Source organism: Malaya genurostris, chromosome 1, assembly GCF_030247185.1.
Source record: "Malaya genurostris strain Urasoe2022 chromosome 1, Malgen_1.1, whole genome shotgun sequence".
Lineage (NCBI taxonomy): Eukaryota > Metazoa > Arthropoda > Insecta > Diptera > Culicidae > Malaya > Malaya genurostris.
In genome coordinates, this window is record NC_080570.1 from 79,245,028 (window position 1) to 79,268,183 (window position 23,156).

At 37.5% G+C, this 23,156-nt stretch overlaps 3 protein-coding genes across 4 annotated transcripts in view; 1 reads left to right on the forward strand and 2 right to left on the reverse strand.

Moving 5' to 3' along the window:
* LOC131440573 (prion-like-(Q/N-rich) domain-bearing protein 25) overlaps nt 1-11,154 on the forward strand; it is a 25,949-nt gene extending 14,795 nt beyond the window's left edge. Inside the window, exon 5 of one of the 2 annotated variants that reach the window (XM_058611971.1) lies at nt 7,916-8,045. In XM_058611971.1, the coding sequence (XP_058467954.1) occupies nt 7,916-7,972 (57 nt within the window). In that variant the 3' untranslated portion in view covers nt 7,973-8,045. Of the gene's footprint in view, nt 1-7,915; nt 8,046-10,737 lie in introns of those variants that run through there. The other variant, XM_058611970.1, reaches the window with a different exon arrangement.
* On the reverse strand, nt 5,045-7,672 carry LOC131440572 (uncharacterized). The gene is made up of 2 exons (XM_058611968.1): nt 7,255-7,672; nt 5,045-7,190 (listed from the first exon to the last, which is right to left on the reverse strand). The coding sequence occupies exon 2, from the start codon at nt 7,026-7,028 to the stop codon at nt 5,739-5,741; it is 1,290 nt and encodes a 429-aa protein (XP_058467951.1). The 5' UTR covers nt 7,029-7,190; nt 7,255-7,672; the 3' UTR covers nt 5,045-5,738.
* Nucleotides 11,088-23,156, reverse strand: part of LOC131440571 (major facilitator superfamily domain-containing protein 10) — a 22,464-nt gene continuing 10,395 nt past the window's right edge. Inside the window, exons 2-5 of the mRNA XM_058611967.1 lie at nt 19,816-20,273; nt 19,168-19,759; nt 11,521-11,688; nt 11,088-11,465 (exon numbers count right to left, since the gene is read on the reverse strand). Coding sequence (XP_058467950.1) covers nt 11,233-11,465; nt 11,521-11,688; nt 19,168-19,759; nt 19,816-20,259 — 1,437 coding nt within the window. The 5' untranslated portion in view covers nt 20,260-20,273 and the 3' untranslated portion in view covers nt 11,088-11,232. The remainder of the gene's footprint in view (nt 11,466-11,520; nt 11,689-19,167; nt 19,760-19,815; nt 20,274-23,156) is intronic.

Consider the following 23,156-nt stretch of genomic DNA (forward strand, 5'->3'; position numbering starts at 1 on the left):
GCGACATAACACGGACAAAAAGTATCGTGATCAACTGTACTTGGCACAGTTCGGTTTTACATCTCATCCAAGTCAGTTGATAAAACAAAACCGCTTACGTTCGGGACAGAAGAAACCAAGTACAGTATTGTGTAATGAACAATAGATCTCGAAATGAGTGAACCAAATGAACAAAAGCTACCGCCGACACGAAAGAATACAATTGTTGTTGACTACAGGCAGTGCAAAATTTGACCTTCGATACGAGAACTTGAAGGTTTGCTTAAGGAGCAAATGCATCTTGACATTAAACGTGTGCATTTACTTCAATGCACTAAGACGAATAATGTTGTTTACATCCAGTTTTATAATGAGTTGGATGCAATTCAATTCTCAAAAGACAATAACAATGTGCACTATGTGAAGCACGAGAACATTAAGTACAACATTCCAGTATATATGGATGATAGTGCTATAGAAGTGCGTGTGCATGATCTTCACTCAAGCGTCACCGATTCATATATTCGCAAAAATATGTCCCAATACGGAGAGATTCTCTCTATCGAAAAAGAAAAGTGGAAGAATTTTTTCTCCGGTATTCTAAATGGCGTACGTTTATTACGCATACACTTGAAGAGGCCTATACCTTCTTATGTGATTTTCGGTCAAGATACAAGAATTCCGTGCAAATCACTTGTTACCTATGACAATCAGATGGCCACATGTTAATATTGCCAAAAAGCTGTTCACTACGGTAAGCCATGTGATAAACCGGACAAGGAGACAACTATACCAAAGCACAACGGTGCTTCCTTCACACCAACCCCAAACAACCCCAGTACACCTGTGACAGTCACCAAAAACAGTGAAGCATCCTCTTCAACGAAACCAACCAACGTATCCCCTATAGAACAAAGTACACCAGCTGCAATTAACAGCTTACCATCTAACCAACCAGCAACTGCAAACAATGTACAACAAGGCGCATCTACAGCACCTATCAACGAAATCAACAACAATACCACGGCAATGGATGACGAGACGAACCACGAACAAACTGCCCCTCAATCCTCGCAGGAGGAAAATGGAAACTCCTCTCCCCCTAGAAAAAGGGTGACAACGAGATCCAATACAAAAAAAATTTATCTAAAAACTCAGCTAAATCGGCCACGTAAAGCTTGTATGCAAATAGGCCTGAATAAAATATCTTTTAAATTAAAAAAAAATGTACTTGGTTCATCTGGAGAAGGGCTCCATCACCATGAGTCAACTAAAAACGATAAAATCGTTATTTCATATAATCATCGAATGGCAAATCCATCTACTAGCAAATCGTGTCCCAAACGTGCTGAGTTCACAAAAATTCGACAACAGGCGTCCCGAAGGATGAAATTAATTTCCCACGGCTCCCACCGAAGAGGGATATTCCAAATTTGCCGCCACTTCCTCACAGCAATCCAAAAGATTCAGCCGCTGGATCACAAAAAGATTCTTCCTCCAAAGTCCCTCCTGGGTGGGGCAATAATCAACCACAAGCAAAGGATGACTCTGGTGACTTATTCTTTGCTGAACAACTGATCGTCATTTTTGAAACAATGACAACAAAACTACGAAACTGCAGAACGCGGTTAGATCAAATCAACGCCTTAGGCAAATTCATCATCGAATATGCAATATAATGAGTTTTTTTTTTCCTAAATACGTTTATTTCTTAAGGCAGTTTACATAAGTTTTTCTTCGCCGTAGCATCACTTTTACATAATATTCTTATCCTAATTTAATTCTAACATAGTCACAACGTTTTGAATTTATTAAAACATATTCTCTTATTACTTAAATATCATCTTAGGTAACTCGTCATTAATTATGAAATCTACTCGGAAATATTATTTGAACCAAACGATTAACTTCTATAAATTATAAAATAAGCTGTTATTTTCAGACATTTTGTTAATAATTTCATAAACTGTTTCGAGTTTGTTTGTATCATTACATTATTTTTATTCTAATTTAGCTATTGGTTGAACTCATGGACGCAGCTGGGATCAGAACTAAGTCTTGAAAGGGGCCTTTATTAAATTGAAACTCCAGTTTTCTTTATGAAATGATAAATAAGTTTCATGTATGAAAGGTCACGACAAGCAAGAATGTCTCGAACTGGGATATTGGATAGTCTACCTTGGGTACGCAAAGAATTTATTAGTTGAGATCTGACATCACGATACTCCACGCATGTCCAAACGACATGATCAATATCCCGATAACCTTCTCCGCAAGCACAATGATTAGTCTCGGAGAGCCCAATTCGAAGGAGATGTGCATCTAACGTGTAGTGATTGGACATGAGTCTGGACATCACACGAATGAAATCTCTACTCACATCCAGTCCCCTGAACCATGCCTTTGTCGATATTTTCGGAATAATTGAGTGCATCCACCGACCCAGATCATCTTTATCCCAAGAAGCTTGCCAGCTGGCAAGTGTTCTTTGGCGAGACGAGCTATAGAATTCGTTGAAAGCAATTGGTCTCTCATAAATTTCACCCTCTATAGCACCACGTTTGGCTAAAATATCGGCTCTTTCATTGCCAGGAATGGAGCAATGAGCCGGGACCCAGACTATAGTGATTAGATAATTATTGTTCAATATGTCGTTCAGGCACTGTTTTATTTTGCCCAGGAAAAACGGTTCAGTCTTGCCAGTCATGTTTGAGCGAATGGCTTCAATTGCACTCAGACTATCTGTGAAGAGGAAATAATGGTTTGGAATTAATGTGACGATTACACTCAAACTATAATGAACTGCTGCTAGCTCTGCTATATAAACAGATGCAGGTTCTTGAAGCCTAAATGAGGCCGAAACATTATTGTTGTACATACCAAACCCTGTCGCTTCTTCAATTCGCGATCCGTCCGTGTAAAACATTTTCTCAGAGTCAATATGCCTGAACTTACTTGAAAATATTTTTGGGATTTCCGTCGAACGTAGATGATCCGGGATTCCACGCACTTCGCGCTGCATGGATGTATCGAAAAATAAGGTTGAGTCAGGGACATTTAGGAGGCTGACACGGATAGGAATATATCTTGAAGGGTTGATTTCCTGTGACATATGGTTAAAATATACTGTCATGAATTTTGTTTGAGATCGAAGCTCGACTAGTCGTTCGAAATTATTAATTACCATGGGATTCAGCACCTCACATCTTATTAGCAGGCGTGATGAAAGCTCCCAAAATCGATCTTTTAATGGAAGAACTCCCGCCAGAACTTCAAGACTCATTGTATGTGTCGAATGCATGCAGCCTAAGGCAATTCGCAAACAACGGTACTGAATTCGCTCAAGTTTGATAAAATGAGAGTTTGCAGCGGAACGAAAACAAACGCATCCATATTCCATCACTGAAAGTATCGTTGTTTGATACAATTTTATTAGATCTTGCGGATGAGCACCCCACCAAGATCCTGTTATTGTTCGAAGAAAATTTACTCTTTGTTGGCATTTCGTTATTAGATACCTAATGTGTCCTCCCCACGTGCATTTGGAATCGAACCACACCCCGAGGTATTTAAAAGTTAAAACCTGTTGGATCATTCTTCCCATCATATGGAGCTGAAGCTGCGCGGGATCATGCTTTCTTGAAAAGACGACTAACTCTGTTTTCTCCGCAGAGAATTCGATACCAAGATGAACAGCCCAATCGGACAAGTTATCTAAGGTATCTTGCAATGGTTTATGCAGATCAATAGCTTTGGGCCCAGTAACTGAAACCACGCCATCATCTGCCAATTGTCTTAGTGTACATGGGGTTACTAGACAGCTGTCAATGTCATTTACGTAAAAATTATAGAGGAGCGGACTGAGGCATGAGCCTTGCGGGAGACCCATGTAACTATTTCTGAGTGTTGCCAAATCGCCATGTGAAAAATGCATGCGTTTCTCTGACAAAAGGTTGTGCAAATAATTATTTATAACCACTGGGAGTCCATTTTGGTGGAGCTTGTCTGAAAGAACATCAATGGAAACTGAATCAAATGCTCCTTTAATGTCTAAAAATACAGATGCCATTTGTTGCTTTTGAGCGAAGGCAATTTGGATGTCAGACGAAAGTAATGCAAGGCAATCATTCGTCCCTTTATTTCTACGGAAGCCAAACTGAGTATCTGACAACAAACCGTTCGTCTCGACCCAAGTGTCGAGACGTCGTAGAATAATTTTTTCGAACAATTTTCTGATACAGGACAACATCGCAATGGGTCTATATGAGTTGTGATTGGAAGCTGGTTTCCCCGGTTTTTGAATGGCGATAACTTTCACTTGTCTCCAGTCAGGTCGAACAATATTTTGCTCAAGAAACTTGTTGAACAATTCCAACAAACGTCTTTTTGCGAGGTTGGGCAGATTCTTCACCAAGTTGAATTTAATTCTGTCCAACCCTGGAGCGTTATTGTTACAAGACAAGAGTGCTATAGAAAATTCCATCATTGAAAATGGGTTATTAATAAAACCATTATTTGGAGGAGATTCCCGTATAATGCTCTGCGTAGGAACAGAATCTGGGCAAACTTTCCTAGCAAAGTCAAATATCCATCGGTTCGAGTATTCATCACTCTCATTGCCCACGTTACGATTCCTCATTCGTCTGGCCGTGTTCCAAAGAGTGCTCATTGAGGTATCTCTTGACAAACCTTCGACAAAATGTCTCCAATAGCTACATTTTTTGGCTCGAAGTATGCTCTTGTACTTGGTTTCTAAAACCATCAGTTTTTCAAAATTCTGAGGAGTTCCTCCTCCCCGTTTTAGAAACGTCTTGCAAGCATTTTGTTTTGCGAGTTTAGCCTCTGAGCACTCTTTGTCCCACCAGGGGTTGGGAGGCCTTCTGTTAGTCGTTGGCCCAGGAAAGCGTTTAGTTTGGGATTGTTCTGCTGCCTCCAGAATCGAACAAACGAGGAAGTCATATTCTTCAAGTGGAGGGAGCTCTTCCATTGAATTCAAAATACTAGAGATACTACTTTGGTATTTAATCCAGTCGATATTTTTTGTCAAATCATATGGAATACTAGCGGAAGTAGCAATACAATTGCTACTGCTAATTGAGATGATGATTGGTAAATGATCGCTACCGTGTAAATCAGGCAGTATTTTCCAGGTGCAATCTAGTCGAATTGATGTTGAGCAAAGAGATAGATCTAATGCACTTGGGCGTGCCGGAGGTCTTGGGATCCGTGTCATGCTACCCATATTTAATACCGTCATGCTAAAATTGTCACAAATGTTTTGTATTAAAGATGATCTGCTATCATTGTAAACGGAACCCCACATAATACCGTGCGAATTTAAATCCCCCAGAATCAATCGTGGTGCAGGAAGGGCTTCAACCATTTCATTAAGCTGTTGCTGTCCAACTTGTGCTTTTGGAGGAATATAAACCGAAGCTATGCAAATATCTTTGCCTTTAATGTTTATTTGACAAGCAACAACTTCTATACTAGAAGTTGAAGGGATGTTTAATCTATAAAAGGAATAGCATTTCTTAATTCCCAAAAGCACTCCACCATACGGAGAGTCTCTATCGAGACGTATAATGTTAAAATCATTAAAATTTAAAGCTATGTTTGAAGTAAGCCATGTTTCGCATAAAGCAAATACATCACATTTTTGACTATGCAATAATATTTTAAATGAATCAAGTTTTGGCATGATGCTTCGACAATTCCACTGCAGGACAGTGATTGTATCATTTGCGACGGGTGATAAATTATCCATCAAAAGATACAAAACCTGAGACAATTGGCCATTGAGCTGATAACTGCTTCAAAAAGGTTCTAGCTATTGGAAGGAATGCCATTATGAGGGTCTTTATGGGTTCAGATATATTGAATGCTGAGAAAATCCATTCAACAATTTCCGAAAACTTCAGTAATCCTGTTGGTGGCTGTGAAATGGAGCCCACTGGATTATTATCTTTTTCTGTACTAGATCCTGGATTGGTTTGTGAATTTGACAAACCAGGAGGCACAGTCTTTGGTTTTGACTTTTTTTGTTTAACACGGGGATCTTTTTTTGAAGATGAAATTTTAGGTGTCTTTTTTGGTAATTTGGAGGAAGACTTCTTTCTCTTAACTGACCCTTGGGTAGTGATAAACGAATTACCTTCACTATTTTCGTCAGAGTCAGAGTCCTCTGGTTCCTCTAGATTTGAAAACCCGTTTTCGGTTTCCAAAGGGGGGACATCAATGACCGTTTTAAGCATTTCTGCATATGTGCGCTTAGACCGTGCTTTTAAAGAAAGCTTAATTTTGTCTTTGTGCACTTTAAATGCAGTGCATACTGAAATATCATCATGAGGACTATTCCCACAATAAATACATTTTTCAATTTCCTTGTTGCAATCATTATCTTTATGAGGCCCTTCACACTTAATACATTTTGGTTTATTACTACAGTAAGTAGCTGTGTGGCCGAATTTTTTGCAGTTCGTACAATTCATTACATTTGGAACAAAAAGCCGAACAGGGAGGCGAATTTTATCGACATAGACATGGGACGGCAACGCAGACCCGGCAAATGTCACTCGAAACGAGTCTGATGGGCGATAAACTTTCTTTCCCTCTTCATGAACTACTGAGTACAGTTGTTTGCACTCCAGTATTTTCACACCCTCAAGCATAGAGTTCTTGAAACGACCAACACCATGCTTGAGTAAATCATCTACCGAAAGACTCGCTTCGGTAACAACACCGTCAATTTCGACATCTTTGGAGGGTATGTAAACTTTATACTCTTTAATGAAATGTTCCGAAGAGACAATATCATTCGCGTGTTTCAAATTATTTACCACAACACGAATTTTATCGTTATTTATTTTTATGATCTCTTTGATTGAAGAGTATCGTGATGTCAAACCTTTATTAATTTGTAAAATGTTTAATGGCTTTGATATACGTCTAAAAAAGACTATCCAAGGCCCAGAAGAGCTCTCCTGATATTTTTTCGTTCGTGGGGGTATCGGATTCATGCTAGGATTTACGTCCATGGATTCATCCATTACATAAAAATTTTTAACCAAACTTTAAAATAAAATTGAAACCAACACTACACAGTACTCAATCAAAAGGAAAAGAAAAAACTTCTACCTTGAAATTGTTGTCTATCTCCGTTGCACTGCCGTGTAGATCCTCGTTGCTCTAGATGTTCTTGTTGGATGTATCTGGACGTTGATACAATGCTGAAGCTCACTGTAGCGATAGAATATGATGTGATGCTACTGCTACCTGACATCCAGCACCACTCGAATTCCGATTTGCTTTCGTCTTCGCCAGCTGTAACCAGCGCAGGTCACCGGTGTATACCTGCGTGTTGTATGGCAGTGGAATGACCGAGTTGTCTTGTCTCCTTCTTCCTAGTGCTCCGCACCGATATGCTTCTGCACCGAAGTGCCTTCGCACCGGTGTGCCTTTGCACTCTCCTGCTTCTATGTGCCTTTGCACTCTTCCTCTTCGATGTGCCTTTGCACTCTCCTGCTCAGCACTTGTGTCTGTATATTGCGGCCTGGGTAGAGTTTGGGAAACGCCCTTTGTTGTTTCCTTCACCAGCTTGGCCCAGCACTAGGGCTCTCTTATGCAGCACGACTATACGTTTTAACGGCTGCTGCCAACAGGTCTCTACCTGTAGTTCAACCGTTGTCGTATTTAACGCGTGTAAACCAGCCAGCGTTATTAAACTGTACGCTTCTATACACAACCTTCTCGGTTGAACGGCTATTACTGAATGATGAATATAATGAGTTGGTTGTAGTAAATTGGAATTAGAATGCTCACTCAGGAGCAAAAATGCTGAATTATCCGACTTTCTTCAAGAGAAGAACGCCGATACTGCTATTTTAACTGATACTCATCTTAAACCTGAAATTTCTATTTTTATTTCCAATTACAGGATTCACAGGCTCGACAGGACAACTACCAGAAGAGGGGAAGTTGCCATTGCCATTAAACGATCCATTCAGCATAGGCTTATGTCAGCCTTTAAATTGCAACTAATAGAAGCCATCGGAATTGAGATTACAAAGACGATGGGACCCATCATCATCATTGCAGCGTACTGCCCCAAACAAACCAATCTTCGAGATGGTACGTGTGCATCATTGAAGCGAGATCTGGCTATGCTCACTCGACGACAGAACAAATTCATCATTGCTGGGGACCTGAACGCACGGCATGATCTGAGGGGAAACAGAAGACAGAATCGAAACGGATTCGTACTTGCCGAAGATTACGAAGCTGGACAATACAACATCTTCGCTCCGGATCAACCAACGCGACTTTCCAGATCGGGAGTTCATTCCATTTTGGATATATTCATCAGCAACATCGCCATAGACAGCTCTCCGGTTGTTTTCAACGAGCTCTCTTCCGACCACTTTCCAGTAATATTGACGTTGGGATCTTCACCAGAAACAGTGCCTATTCAACCTAGGAGGAACTATTATCGCACCGATTGGGTCCAATTTCAACAAATCGCCGACCAACTTATTAATATCGATCTGCCACTTGATTCCCCGATGGAAATCGATGCGGCCCTATCTTCCTTCCAGCATTCAATCACAGTCGCTCGTGATAGGACGGTTCCAGTACAACATATGCCGAGTTTCTCTCTTCAAATCGACAGTGTCACCAAGAAACTCATCCGACTTCGGAATATCTACCGGAGGCAGTATCAACGAACTGGCATTCTAGATAGGAAGACTACTTATAACAACTTAACTAGGATAATCCAGGAAAGGATATCTGAGCTTCGCAACAGGAACTTCCGGCAAAAGCTTCGAGAAATTCTCCCACATTCAAAGCCCTTCTGGTCCTTAACGAAGGTGCTTAAGAAAAAACCGAAGCCTATTCCTCCTCTGATGTCACCCCAGGACGCAGCTGAAGGAATACCTTTAATCACACCAGTAGAGAAGGCAAATGCGCTAGGCCAGCAGTTTGTGTGTTCTCACAATTTAGGACTTAACATTGTTAGTCCATATGAAAGAGCCGTTGCTGATAGCGTAGCTGAGGTTGACCAATCAGACAGCTTGGTTCCTGAGGAAAGTAGAGTCACTGCGAATGAGCTGATGGCTATTGTAAAAAAATCCAAAAATATGAAGGCCCCCGGTTTCGACAACACATTCAACATTGAGCTGAAACATTTGAGTATTCGCTCATTTGTCTTCTTAGCTAAAATTTTTAACAGGTGCTGGGAGCTTGGTTACTTCCCTTCAATGTGGAAGTTAGCTAAAGTTATCCCAGTTTTGAAACCGGGGAAAGATCCTTCCTTTTCCAAGAGCTATCGGCCCATCAGCTTACTCTCTGCCCTATCCAAGCTGTTTGAAAAGTCGGGCGAGTTCTTTCGCAGATAAACAGGATATATTTCTGGAAGAACAGTTTGGGTTCCGAAAAGGAAGATCCAGAATCCACCAACTCACAAGGGCTAACAACGTCATCCAGCAAAACAAATCAGTGTCCAAAACGACTGCCATGGCAATATTGGATATTGAAAAGGCACTCGATAATGTGTGGCACGGTGTTTAAACTGCATAGGTATAATTTTCCCATGTATCTTATTAAAATTATCAAAAATTATCATGCAGATAGAGCATTCCAGGTTTCTCTGAATAATGCACTTTCAGAAAGATTTACTATTCCTGCTGGTGTACCCCAAGGAAGTATCCTAGGTCCTATTCTATACAACATTTTTACATCAGACATCCCACTTCTTCCGGGTGGTGGTGTTCTGTCACAATATGCTGAAGATACTGCCATTCTCTACAAAGATCGTGTCATTAATGCTCTGAAGAATAAACTACAGACAGGTCTGGACGCTCTAACTGAATATTTTACAAGCTGGAAAATTGTGATCAATGTAGCAAAAACTCAGGTCATCTTGTTTCCACATTCAAGATCTCCAAAACTTGTTCCATCAGACGAATGCCGAATACGATTAGGTGATGAGGTCATCCAATAGTCCGACGAAGTTATCTATCTAGGACTCACCTTTGACAGACATCTGATACTCAGGTCACATGTTGACAAAATCGTTCAAAAATGCAGCATACTCATTAGTTCTCTGTATCCGCTGATTTGTAGAACATCTAAACTGTGCCTGAAGAATCAGATGGCTGTCTATAAACAAATCATCTACCCCGCAATTGAATACGCAGTCCCTGTTTGGCGGAGCTGTACACGAACACACACACTTAGGCTTCAGAGCATTCAAAGTAAGATCTTAAAGATGATTCTAAATCTTCCCCCCTGGACAAGGACTAGTGAAGTACATGAGATGGCCTCCCTAGATATACTCGAACAAAAATTCGAACAATACTGCACAAAATTTGAAGAGAGGTGCTCAATCACTGAAATACAAATAATTCAAAATTTGTACGTATTAGGTTAGGGATAAGTAGGTAGATATTTTATAAATAATTAAAATAAATATTATGATTAAACATTAGTATGTAAAACAACAGTAACTAAAACACCTATTATTAATAACGAATCGTATGAACAACAAAGATGAAAGGCCAAAGGGTCAAAACATTTGTACTGTAAAATGTTGATGTAATACACAAAAATAAGATTAATAATCAGATATTCATGCAAAGATGCGTAAAGACGGTAGAATAAACTGATCACGCGGACGCACATTATCACATACTGATGTTATTTGAACTAAAGTAATTAAGCATTCGGTTAAATGTTATATACATCGTGTTTTTTTTTCAGAAATGCTATGCATCCGCATTTTTGAACGGAATCTGCGAGAGGGATGAGAATTGTGCAACTAACCAGGACATGACTTGCGTGAATGGACGATGCCGCTGTTCGGATCACATGATGGAAATCAGTGGCCAATGTTCGACTGCAGTTAGATCTATATGGTACTCATTCCCAATAGTAATATTAATCGGAATAAAAGCCTTACTTGCCTTTGGTGACAAAAATGTGTAGATTTAAAAAAATTCTTCAAGATTTGTTTATGAGCTGGATGAGTTCTATTCTATTAATACTCTTAATGACCAAAGGAATATAATAGTGATGTATGAGAGAGCGTCATCTCTAAACTATTATAGAACTAGAAGTACGAAATATACTTTATTAGAAAAAAAAACATTTTGTGGCATGGTTACATCCAAATATAAATACTGCTTTAAGGAATCAATCATGAACATGGAAAAATTGAGAAAACTTAATACTTAACGAATAAAAATGTTGAACAAACTATGACAGCTTAACTCGTTGCATCATTATTGAAGGATAAAGCAAAAGAATTCCTCCAACGATGTATGTTGTTCTGGAACCAATACTCCAGAAGGCAATGGATGCCACAATTGGGCCGAGTGCTCTAGCTAGTGCTCCTAGAGATCGAAAAACCCCGAGAACAGTTCCTTTCTGATGAAAGTCTCCATACTTGGACGTAAGTGTGGTCATACACGTCACAACAAATGCAGTAGCTAGAAAGACATTAGTAAATAAAAAATTGTCCACAAACCTCAAAAATATACATACAAATCGCAAACAAAATCATTCCAAAATACAGCATCGTAGAGCTTTCTGCAATTCCTACAAAAATGAAAGCAGGGATGATGAGATACAGACCACCAACCGCTGATATTTGTGTCAGATGCTGAGGAAGCCTTCTTACAACCGATCCTTGAAGTACAGCCATTACTAATCCTGAAATCGAAAGCATATGACGAATTTCGCACTAACTCGAACAAATGGTGACAGTACACTATCAGATTTTAATGAAACTTGTTGTAAATGCAGACTTTGTCACAAAAAACCACTTTGCAAATTTTGTTTTGCCCAAAATTATCTAGACCAGTGATTCCCAAACTGCTCCCTACAGCTCACTAGTGAGCCTTAGCTCATTTTCATTGGGTAGTAAACTCAAAATTTTTAACAGGTTGACATTGAGTCGCAAATAGTGGGCTTCGATACCTAAAAAATCTTTTTGAGAAAAGCCCTGAATAAAATCTATTCATGACTAGTTTCTAAAGACATGTGGGTAATATATCATTGCGAAAAACAATTCCATTCCACTAATAGTACTGTTGTTGTACCGTTTAATTCTACTATGTCACGTCATTACACTCTCACAAAATCACTATTTTCACGAAAGTGTTTAAATAAACTTCTTAAACCGATACACTGAAGAAGGATGTAAATAACATTCCGAAATACATATCTGCATTATAACGTTTGATACACTTTCGTGAAAATAGTGACTTTGTGAGAGTGTAATGACGTGACATAGTAGAATTAAACGGTACAACAACAGTACTATTAGTGACAATATTCTACTAACAGCTCAAACGGAAATCTAGTGAATTCCATTCCAATCTATCGGTTGCAAAAATGATGTGATTAGTGCATCAATCATTTCTTGTGAGATTTGTGAGAAAGAAAACGAAAGTAAGAAGATGAAAATTCAAGTGCTGTTAAGACCAAGAACTGGTCAGATAAGAATGAATGTAAATAGTTTCAATGTTTCATTAAAAATTCATATCATGTCTATATTTCAAATTCAATTCACAAAATAGAGAATAAAATTCAGATCCAGGTTCAGAATCCAGATGGTCAGAAAGATTTTCTGAATTCAGATTCACGTTCGGAATTCAAGTCCCGAATTCTGCTTCCCGGTTCAGAATTTAGGTTTAGGGTTAGGTCGAAAATTTCTGTCAAGAATTTAAACTCAGAATCTAAGCCTGGGATCAGTACTCATGTCCAAAACACACGAAAACCTATGTATTCCTACCAGGAGTTCAGGTCTATTCGGATTCCGCACTCAAGAATCCAGGTCCATGTTCTGAAACTAAGTCCAGAAGTAAGGTGAAGAGTTCGGGTTCAGGATCTAGTTTCAGGTTCAAAAACTCTGTCAGGATTCTGATCTGATCTGGGATCAGAATTCTGGGCCAAAACCAAAGTCCAAGTCCAGGTTGAAAATTAATTTCCAGAATCCAGATGCAGAATTCAGGTTCATGTAAAAAATCTTATAGATAGAAGTCTTAGTCTCAGATTCTCTATAAGAAATTGGATTCAAAACCCATGTCCAGATTCAGTATTCAAATCCAGAAACCATGTCGGATATCCAAATCCAGGGTCCTGGTTCAGAATCCTGGTCTAGTTTTAGATTCTCTGTCCATTACTTAGGTTCACGTTTAGAATTGAGGAATCTTAGAGAACTCAGGTCCAGAATCCAATACAGGCTCACAGTTCAAGTGCAAAATAGGTTCAAAGTTTAGTTTCCGAAGCTCTGCCAGAAGTTAAGAAAACAGAATTCTGGCACAGAATCCAGGTCCAGAATCTAGGTTAAGGTCTCTGTCAAGAGTTCAAATTCACAATCTAACTCCAGGTTTAGAATCCAGATCCTGAATACTGAATTCTGCTTCAAGCTCAGAATCTATATTCGAATCTCTTTCAAGAATCCAGGTTCAGATTCAGTACTCTGATCCAGAAATCTTGTTCGCATTAACTTTATTCCTCTACTAGTTGATCTCACTTTATTTCTCCGGTTGAGCAATGATATGTGAGGATCTGTTGTTGTTTGGCTTACCCAATGTTTGAACGATACGGTCTAGAATAAACAATTAATTTCTACCGCGTTGGGATTGGGAAGCAAATTATATTTTCTATCATTTCAATCTATTTTATATTTAAATCTCGAGTTAACTGCAAAAATGTTGATTGTCGCAGAATTTTATTTTTTTTTTCTGTTTGGTTGGGAACGAATAATATATTTAAAATGGGCATTCGACCAAAAAAGTTTGGGAACCACTGATCTAGACTGTCATTTGAAAAGGGCCAAACATTTTTTTACCATTTTTTTTTCTAATTGTCCAATTCACCCATAGCATAAAGCATTGCCAGAAACGATCTCCTTCCACATTTTCAAACTATCGCAATGAAAGGGAGTAATTTGCTAGGTTTACTTGTTCAGGCTGTGAACCAAACATTGGTGGTTCGTTTGTATGGGACTTAGGGGTATTATTATTTGTATTTGGTTCCATTACGTGTTATAGATTGTCATAAAATGTTTTATGCCTTTTTCAACCTTCTTGGTATTTTTTATCGCATATATGTCTTCAATAATTGGTACGATGCGGATCGACAAAACTCACTGGGTATTTGCGACATACTCACACTAGCATTCACCACAAAACCACTGTAAAAAGCCACACATACATATGTATGTGTCTCCTCTCTTATTTTGATCTTTAATATCTTTATTTATATGGAGCAGAAAAAAGCCCAATGTAGCTGAAATATTTATCTCTCACTCCAGCAGGCATAAAACCTCCTCATCGTTTATATCAACAAATTACAACAATCCAACAGATACATGTATGTACTTAATAGAGGCGTGCAAAACAGCTCATTTTGGTGAACAGCTCCGAACCGATCAGCTCATCAAAGTGAATCGATTCGATGTATCAGCTCATCAGCTCTTTTAGTTTGAACTTAAGATTTATTTTGTGCGCCGTTTTTTCTTATGCAACGGTTTTCTTTCATATGCATGATCGAAATTGAATCATTGATTTGTAATGATGCAATGAATGCAATGCGAATTAATTCATCTTTAATTGATGCCGACTAAATTGAATCTCTTATAGAGCCGAAGATCCGATCAGCTCGTAGCGTGTTCCCTGCGTCATAATACAGTGAACTGGGTTGCAAATGAGTGAGCTGGTGAGCTGCGGTTCTTTTTAAAAGAGCTGTGAGCTGTCAGCTCACTTCAATGATTCGATTCACTGGAACAGCTCAGGATCGAATTGCCCATCTCTAGTACTTAATACTATCAATTAAAACTAGCTAACTAACTCTATAGTAATTAGATGACACTAAACCTATCCGGTAAACGATGATGATTCTGCATTAAAACTAGAGAAGAATAGAAATATGCTTTAAAATGGGAGGTAGAAGGAGGGAGTGGTGGATGAGAGTTGGCGAACGAAACGGGGTTAGGCTTGGCATGTATATCTAATTAGATGGTGAAAGACGGATAAAAAAGACTGCAAAAATAAAGAATCATGGAATAATCGTTGTATCGCATTACGAGAGATATGAAAATTAAATTCCTGTGAGCAACTATTGAATAAACGACACATACTGGAAAAGGGTTCATTATATTCGTAATTGGTTCTAGCATGGGGAATTCGTATAAATGGATGAGAACGAAGACTTCGACGATGAATGTCAAAATTGATCAATTGTAGGAGATCAGGACTGTCAACACGTGATTGAATTAGATCAGCAATAAAGACAGCCTTGCAAACGTTCCTACGTACAGACAGCGGATCTAGCTCAATAAGCCGACAGCGATCTTTGTAACTAGGAAGGTTGAATAGGTCCCTCCATGGTAGATTGCGGAGTGCAAATCTAACGAATTAGCGTTGAACACTTTCGACACGATCAATGTCAATTTGATAATGAAGTGACCAAACGATAGCTACGTATTCTAATGTTGATCGAACTAGCGCACAATAAAGAGTCTTCAGGCAGTGTATATTGGTTCTTAGTTCTTAGTGATCCGAAATATGAAGCCTAAGAGTTTAGAAGCTTTCGAAATTACATAATCGACATGATTCTTGAAATCCAACTTGTGATCGAGAATAACACCTAAGTCCTTAACCGCGGATTCACGTTTGAGGACATTTTGCAAGAGATGATAGTCATATGTAATTATTGAGCGTTTGCGGGAAAAAGATATAATGGAGCATTAGGATATCCCACGATATAAGTCGAGCATTAAAGTTTCCTCCTTAGATATATTTTTTGAACCGTGATACACTCTGGAATATACTCTGTATATGATTTTTGAATTCTATTAGCGGTGTCTTGGGCGCAGCATATACGGATCAGTGCGGTAAAATTTCATTTTCAATCGAATAAAATAAGATGAAAATGAAATTTATGGCCGCTGACAGTCAGCATATCCCTACTAATTCATTTGACTTTTGCTGCCATATTCATGTGAAGCTCCCGGAATTCATCGTCAGTTGAATGATCGTATCTAGTCATTTGAAGTTTTGCTTGCTCAGTTTCGAGTGCCAAGTAGTCTACCTGCTTCAATGCCTTCGCTCTTGGTAGTAAGCAAATTCGAACGAATAGAATTATAAATGGAGTAAAGTATTAAAAATGAAAACTGAAGGAGGAAACAATTAATTTATGTGTATTCTGTGATTGATATTTCAGCTATCTGGTTTGTCTTTCATCTATTTTCTTGAACCAATTCGAATGTTTACAAGAACCTCATTTGAAGGCCGCTCTCACACTATTGAAAGAGATATTTTGTCATTTCAAGAGATCAACTGACGGTGGTTAAACTGAGCCTCGATTGAAGAGAAACGAGTGATGAACAGAATGCTGAAATCAGATATAATTACAGCAAACCATACTGAAATACAAAATGTTCATTAAAATTTGGCAAAACAACATCCAGAGTATTGACAAAAATCGAGATGAGTTAAATAAAGTATTAATCGAAGGAGAATGCAAAATCACTGTCATATCAGAGAGCTGGACAAAAATAGAATCGGAAGAGCCAAAGTACAAAATAGCCTATTATAACAATTACTATGAATCCAGAGAGGATGGTTATGGCGGAGCAATGATACCGACACACAATTCGGTAGCAAACCGCGCGATTGACAGTTCAGAAAACATACAATGTGTTGGCAGGTTTAGATACACTCATTATCTGGCAGCTGTATCCGTATCAGTGCTGTAAAACTTCATTCAATTCAATTGAAACTGAATGTGGAACACGTTGACGATCTCTCTAATGCAGTAAACTTCACTCTCTGACACACACAATGTTTGCTGACGGCCCGAACGGGCAGCATTCTGTTCATCACTCGTTTCTCTTCAATCGAGGCTCAGTTTAACCACCGTCAGTTGATCTCTTGAAGTAACAAAATATCTCTTTCAATAGTGTGAGAGCGGCCTTCAAATGAGGTTCTTGTAAACATTCGAATTGGTTCAAGATAATAGATGAAAGACAAACCAGATAGCTGAGATATCAATCACAGAATACACATAAATTAATTGTTTCCTTCTTCAGTTTTCATTTTTAATACTTTACTCCATTTATAATTCTATTCGTTCGAATTCGCTTACTACCAAGAGCGAAGGCATTGAAGCAGGTAGACTACTTGGCACTCGAAACTGAGCAAACAAAACTTCAAATGACTAGGTACGATTAATCAACTGACGATGAATTCCGGGAGCTTCACTTGAAAATGGCAGCAAAAGTCAAATGAATTAGTAGGGATATGCTGACTGTCAGCAGCCATAAATTTCATTTTCATCTTATATTATTCGATTGAAAATGAAATTTTACCACACTGGTTCTAACGTCACCTTGCTGTTGTATATCTTCACATCACTACTCCACTAGCTGAGTACTAGCATTCTAAAATTATTAATTTTGTTTATTTGTACGAGTTGAATTCGAAATATTCTTGTTGTTAAAAATAATATTTACATCACCATTGTTTTTTGCTCGAAATTTCAAGTGGTTAATCACCCACCTTTGAAAATTTCGGATGGGTAGTACTACCCACCGTACCCACCTCTTTCACCGGCCCTGTATGATTCTGATATTAAATTATGCATATTTTCGTGTAATATTACAACCTTTCGATAAATTCCTATCAGAATCGTATACAGTATTCAGTCAAGCTGATATAATATACTCAATACGTGGTTTTCGATGTAATAACGTGTAATTATTGCATTTGATGTTCAGTACGTCTAAATTTATTTCACATTAATTGATAATCAAGCTACTCATTGATATGATCAAATGTAATTTAAAAAAACACACATTAATTGATAATCAAGCTACTCATTGATATGATCAAATGTAATTTAAAAAAACATATTTAAAATTTCCAATTGTACGAAGAATGTAGTGCAGTTCAAGACGATGAATTCAAAGAAATACACAAAGAAATCACAATCACGCCCAACAATCACTCACTAACTGGAAGATCTCTAGTCTAAAAGTAAATCAGCAACTTTAGTCTAACACTATGCTCAACGAACTGGCAAGCAAGTTACTTGTTTCGATGCATTAAACAACTTGTCCATTGATTTGTTCTATATAAAACATTTTGAATTCAAAATCATCATTGTAGTCATAAACTTTACAAAAATCGGAATTTTATACTTTGGTTAGAAAATGTGCAGACGCTGTATGTTCAGAGTACAACGTAATTTGATGTCAGCTGCTGTAAATAAATGATATCGAAACAAGCTATGCGAAGTGTGGAACAAGTGAAATGTTCAATGATATTTAATGATAATAGCATATTTTATTGACATTGCCACGAGACTGAATCAAACGGCCAAAAAATATTTCAAAGAAGGACGATGATCAGACGATCTTTTTAAAAGATACTCTGTCGAATGAATTTCACTAATGCGAAATCATAATTTCTTTGCCAAGAACCAAGTTGAACCATATTAAAACTCGCTTATTTATCTGATTTTACAGAATGCATACAAATTCAATCACAGGATTTTAATATGATTTTGAAAATATAATTTCACACCAAATTTACGAATGTACGGGGTTTTGGTAATTTAGTTTTAACGAAAACACTAATAGTCGTTACCGATGTTACAAACAAAATTTTTCGCCAGAAAATTTCTCTTCTGAATTCTGGTCGCAGCTCTCATTCGCTTTACGAATTTTGTGGCGATAATTAACCTTCAACTGACAGCAGCAAAAAAATAATAATCGCATTTCATTTCTTATTACTAGATTTGGATTCGAGTACTGTGTATTGGATTGAATTCTGGACTTTATTTCGGGTTTAGAAGTAACTTTAAAAATTCAGTTTCAGAACTTAGTTCCAGAATACAGGTTTAGAATTCAGACCCTGCATGCTGCAATTGGATTCCAGTACTAAATTCAGTTTCGTAATTAGAGTTCGAGAACTAAATTGCAACTTCCCGAAGATTTTTAAGCACACTAACTCTAAGCAACTGCTTGTTTGACTGTGTGAAGATAAAACTAGCCCCAATAAGTCGAAAAGCCATATTGTCTGGCATTCATCAATGCCGACATTTAAAACTTTCGGTTACAAGTTTCATTGACAATAAAATATCGTGTTTTCAGCGATTTCACTATATCATATATCTTACCTGTAGCTAAGAACATTTTAGCCTGATCGATCGAAGTGTAGCTGAACTTATGGAACATAAGGAATGTGACGGTAAACTCCAATCCTGAGTAGATGAATAGGTAAATGAAATATATCCAACCCAGACATTGTAGAGATTGGATATCCCGCTTGGATATTTTTTTCACGGCAGAGAACTTAAACAAAGCCGGAATACTAATATGATCGACGGCATGAGAAAGCGTGTTGATAATCTTCTTTGAGCGTTTCTCTTTTGGAAGAGATTCTTTTAGGCAGAGTGCGATGAATACAACATCAACCACAGCTAGACTCGTGGCAAACATGGCAGGTAACCAAAACCACTGCACGTGAGATTTATTAGAGAACCGGGAAAACAGAGCCCCGATCATTGGACCTACAATAAATCCCAGCGAAAAAGCGATCCCAACCAACGCCATTGCTTTGCCGCGATTTTGTTGGTTTGACACGTCCGTTATCACAGCCATACTAATAGAGATATTTCCTTTGCTCAAACCACCAATAAATCGGGCCAAAACAAAAAGTAAGAAACTGTGTGAATATGCCCACAGTCCGTAAGAAATCGCAATTCCAATCTAAAAATAAAAAAAAAGTTTTAGTTTGTAATATTTTATGTGGAAATTTATTTTACCGCACAAATAATCATTAATGGCTTTCGTCCGTATATATCAGAAAAAGCTCCAGCGATTGGACTCACAATAAACTGAAGCAAACTGAACATGGATCCTAGTGCTCCGCCAAACAACACTGAGTTAAAACGCTTCGGTGCTCCTACCCACTCCTGGAAACTGCTTATACTATCGGACAAATATTCATAGTAACCGCCAACATCATTGAGCTTATAATATTCTAACATGGACGGAAGCAATGGAAGAATCATCGTGAATGCTAGTAAGTCTAGCAGTAACGATGCAAATATAAAATAAGCCGTTGTGTGTGTTCTCGTGATTTCATTGATTGTTTTAGATGTCTGGAACACCTTTTCTGGCTGAGATGCACTTGTTAGATTATTGTTCACGGTAGAACCTGACAATCCGGAGCGCTTTTTTATAGTACTCATTGTGGTATACGTCATTTTGCAGTAATGTGCTGAAATTTAACAGAATAAAAAAAATATAATAGAAGAAATTACTAGTTTCATGTTCGATACAATTGATACGGGTCCGCATTCGTTTCATTGCAAACGGTTTTCGGTGATAATTACACCATTCAAAAATGTGAATCAGATTAAGGAGTTGTTGGGGAAAACATTCATCGACAAACTGTTGTGTAGAAAATCAGGACTGGAATATATAATTGAAAAAATACAGGACTGTGTACGAGACACGACCGATCACGATGACATTTAAAATGGGACAGAGCCTATTTTTATAGATTCTGTTTTGTGCAAAAGTTCACCCTATGCAGAACGGTGTGGCATTTTGTTCATGTATGGCGCAAAGCCTCCCTGTACAGACCGAAGCAGAACTGCTACTGAATGAAATACGAGGTGTGAAGCAACGATCAAAACCGTAAGCCGTTCTAGAGGAATCAATAGAAATCAAGAGGATGACAACATTATAGCATGCTGTGATTGACTGGTGATGATATGTCAATTCAGACAGGTTTTTCAATAGTGTACTATAAAAACACGCCATTCTCTCTCAAATATGTACATGTGCCATTAACGTTTTGTTCTCCATAAGAAGGAATTGGACAATCTGAAGCGCTATATATGCTTTTTCAAGTTTTGGTCGGTTCTGTATTGCCTTCAAGGCATCCTTTTCAGACAAAGTAAGGGCATGTTCAGGAGTGTTCTAGTTCTAGATGCATAATTTATGTCAGTTTTTAAATTTAAATCTAGAATTTATAACAAAATAAACTGGCAGCCCCAGCAGCGTTTCATCTGTGTTTCAAATATCTCGGTTGATTTTCCAGAAGGCCGTAACAGCAAGTGACAGTTTCTCTTTGTTCAATCTCTCTTTCGATTATTGTGATGTGATCTAAAAAGATTTTCTTGGATTTCACAGTTCTGTTTGAAAGTCGAACGTTTCGAGCATCATTCTATGCAAAGAGTTAAGGGATAAACGTGTAAACCGCTTGGTAATTAATAGAAGAGAAAGTAAACAAAGAGAAACTGTCACTTGCTGTTACGGCCTTCTGGAAAATCAACCGAGATATAGAAAAAAAAAGAACGGCAGCGTATACCAGTTTTAAATTTGACAGTAGAACTGTTCGAATAAATAAAACTAAAACGGCTTGCTGGGGATACGTTTGTTTCAGTTTCAGTATTGTATAGAATCTTGCAGCTGCTGAATTTGCTCTAAGCCGTGCTAACATCATAGTCGAAACCTTATGTCCTACGTTTGTTGTCCCTACTGGATTGCATGAAAGCTCATCTGCACAGGCATTGTCCGTACCTTTGCAGTGAAGAATTTCGAAGTCAAATTATTGTAAGAAGAGGGTCGTCTAATGGTGAGATAACTAAGTTCTCACAAGTTCCTATCTCGTGCCTCCCCGTGTGTCTATGATGACATTTGGTCAATAGAACGGCGTCGACTGGAAGCAAACATCTTCTGCGTTAGTAGCAGAATGAGAGGGTGCGAAATGGTTTATAAGTTAAAGCCCATCCTACAGTGCAATGTTTATCATAGTGCATTAAAACATATAATTTTGCTGTTCATTACATTATTTATTATATATCGAATTGAATTATATTACATTATATTATATAATTATTATTGTTACTATTATTATTATTATTATTATTATTATTATTATTATCATTATTATTATTATTATTATTATTATTATTATTATTATTATTATTATTATTATTATTATTAAAAAGAAAACATTATATTTCCTACAGTCGAAAGAAGAGCATAACTTACACTTAAACATTAACTGTTATAATGTATCCTAGCATACTATTTCATATATTATAGTCTTTTATTATTTTATGTTATGTTATATTATATTATATCATGTTATATTGCATTATATTATATTATATTGTATTATATGATAATATATTGTATTGTATTATATTATGCTATAATAAATTATATTATACTAGCTGATCCGTCGAACTTCGTCTCGTCCAAAAATTATTTGTTCGAGTTTATATTTTCGGACAGCAGAGTTGTCAAACTGATTACTCAACCAACAATCCTCGGAATTCGACACACATTCGCTTTAGCCCAAAAAAGATATATCACCAAAAATTAATGTGAAAATGTGAAAAACTTCTGTAAAGCAAAAATTGAGCAAATGCACAGATTGTCATCTCATCCTTTGAGTCATTGTGCTAACAGATTTCTCTCTTTAATGGCTTCGATATAAACTATATAATGTGTCACGTTTTCTCTTCCAGATGTGATTCTTTCTTCCGATAATCGATTAAAATGCTCTCTAACCAGAATTTTGTATTTTTTTTTTCATAAATACGTTTATTTCATAGGCAATATACATAAGTTTTTCTTCGCCGTGGCATCTACAATACATAGTACTTTAAACCTAATACATTTCGAATATCTTATTAGTATGTTGGTATTCATTAGTTAATCTAAACACTGTTTTTATCAAGCGAGTTGCTATTATAAATTACATTAAATGAAATACATTTATTTTGTACATGATCTTATAACTATTTCAGGTTTGTTTGTATCAGTTCATCACTTTTATTTAATATAAGATAGCTGGCTATTGGTTGAACTCATGGAAGAGAAAACAATCTAACATAAAATAAAATTTAAATTGGAACTCCAATGGACTTAATGAAATAATAAAGAAGTTTCATGTAAGGAACGTCACGACAAGCAAGAATGTCGCGAACTGGGACATTGGATAGTCTACCTTGGGTACGCAAGGAATTTATTAGTTGAGATCTGACATCACGATACTCCACGCATGTCCAAACAACATGGTCAATATCGCGGTAACCTTCGCCACAAGCACAATGATTAGTCTCGGAAAGTCCAATTCGAAGGA

Coding starts and splice junctions, on each gene's coding strand:
- LOC131440572 (XM_058611968.1), bottom strand. CDS start 7,028: ATGGATGAATCCATGGACGTAAATCCTAGCATGAATCCGATACCCCCA.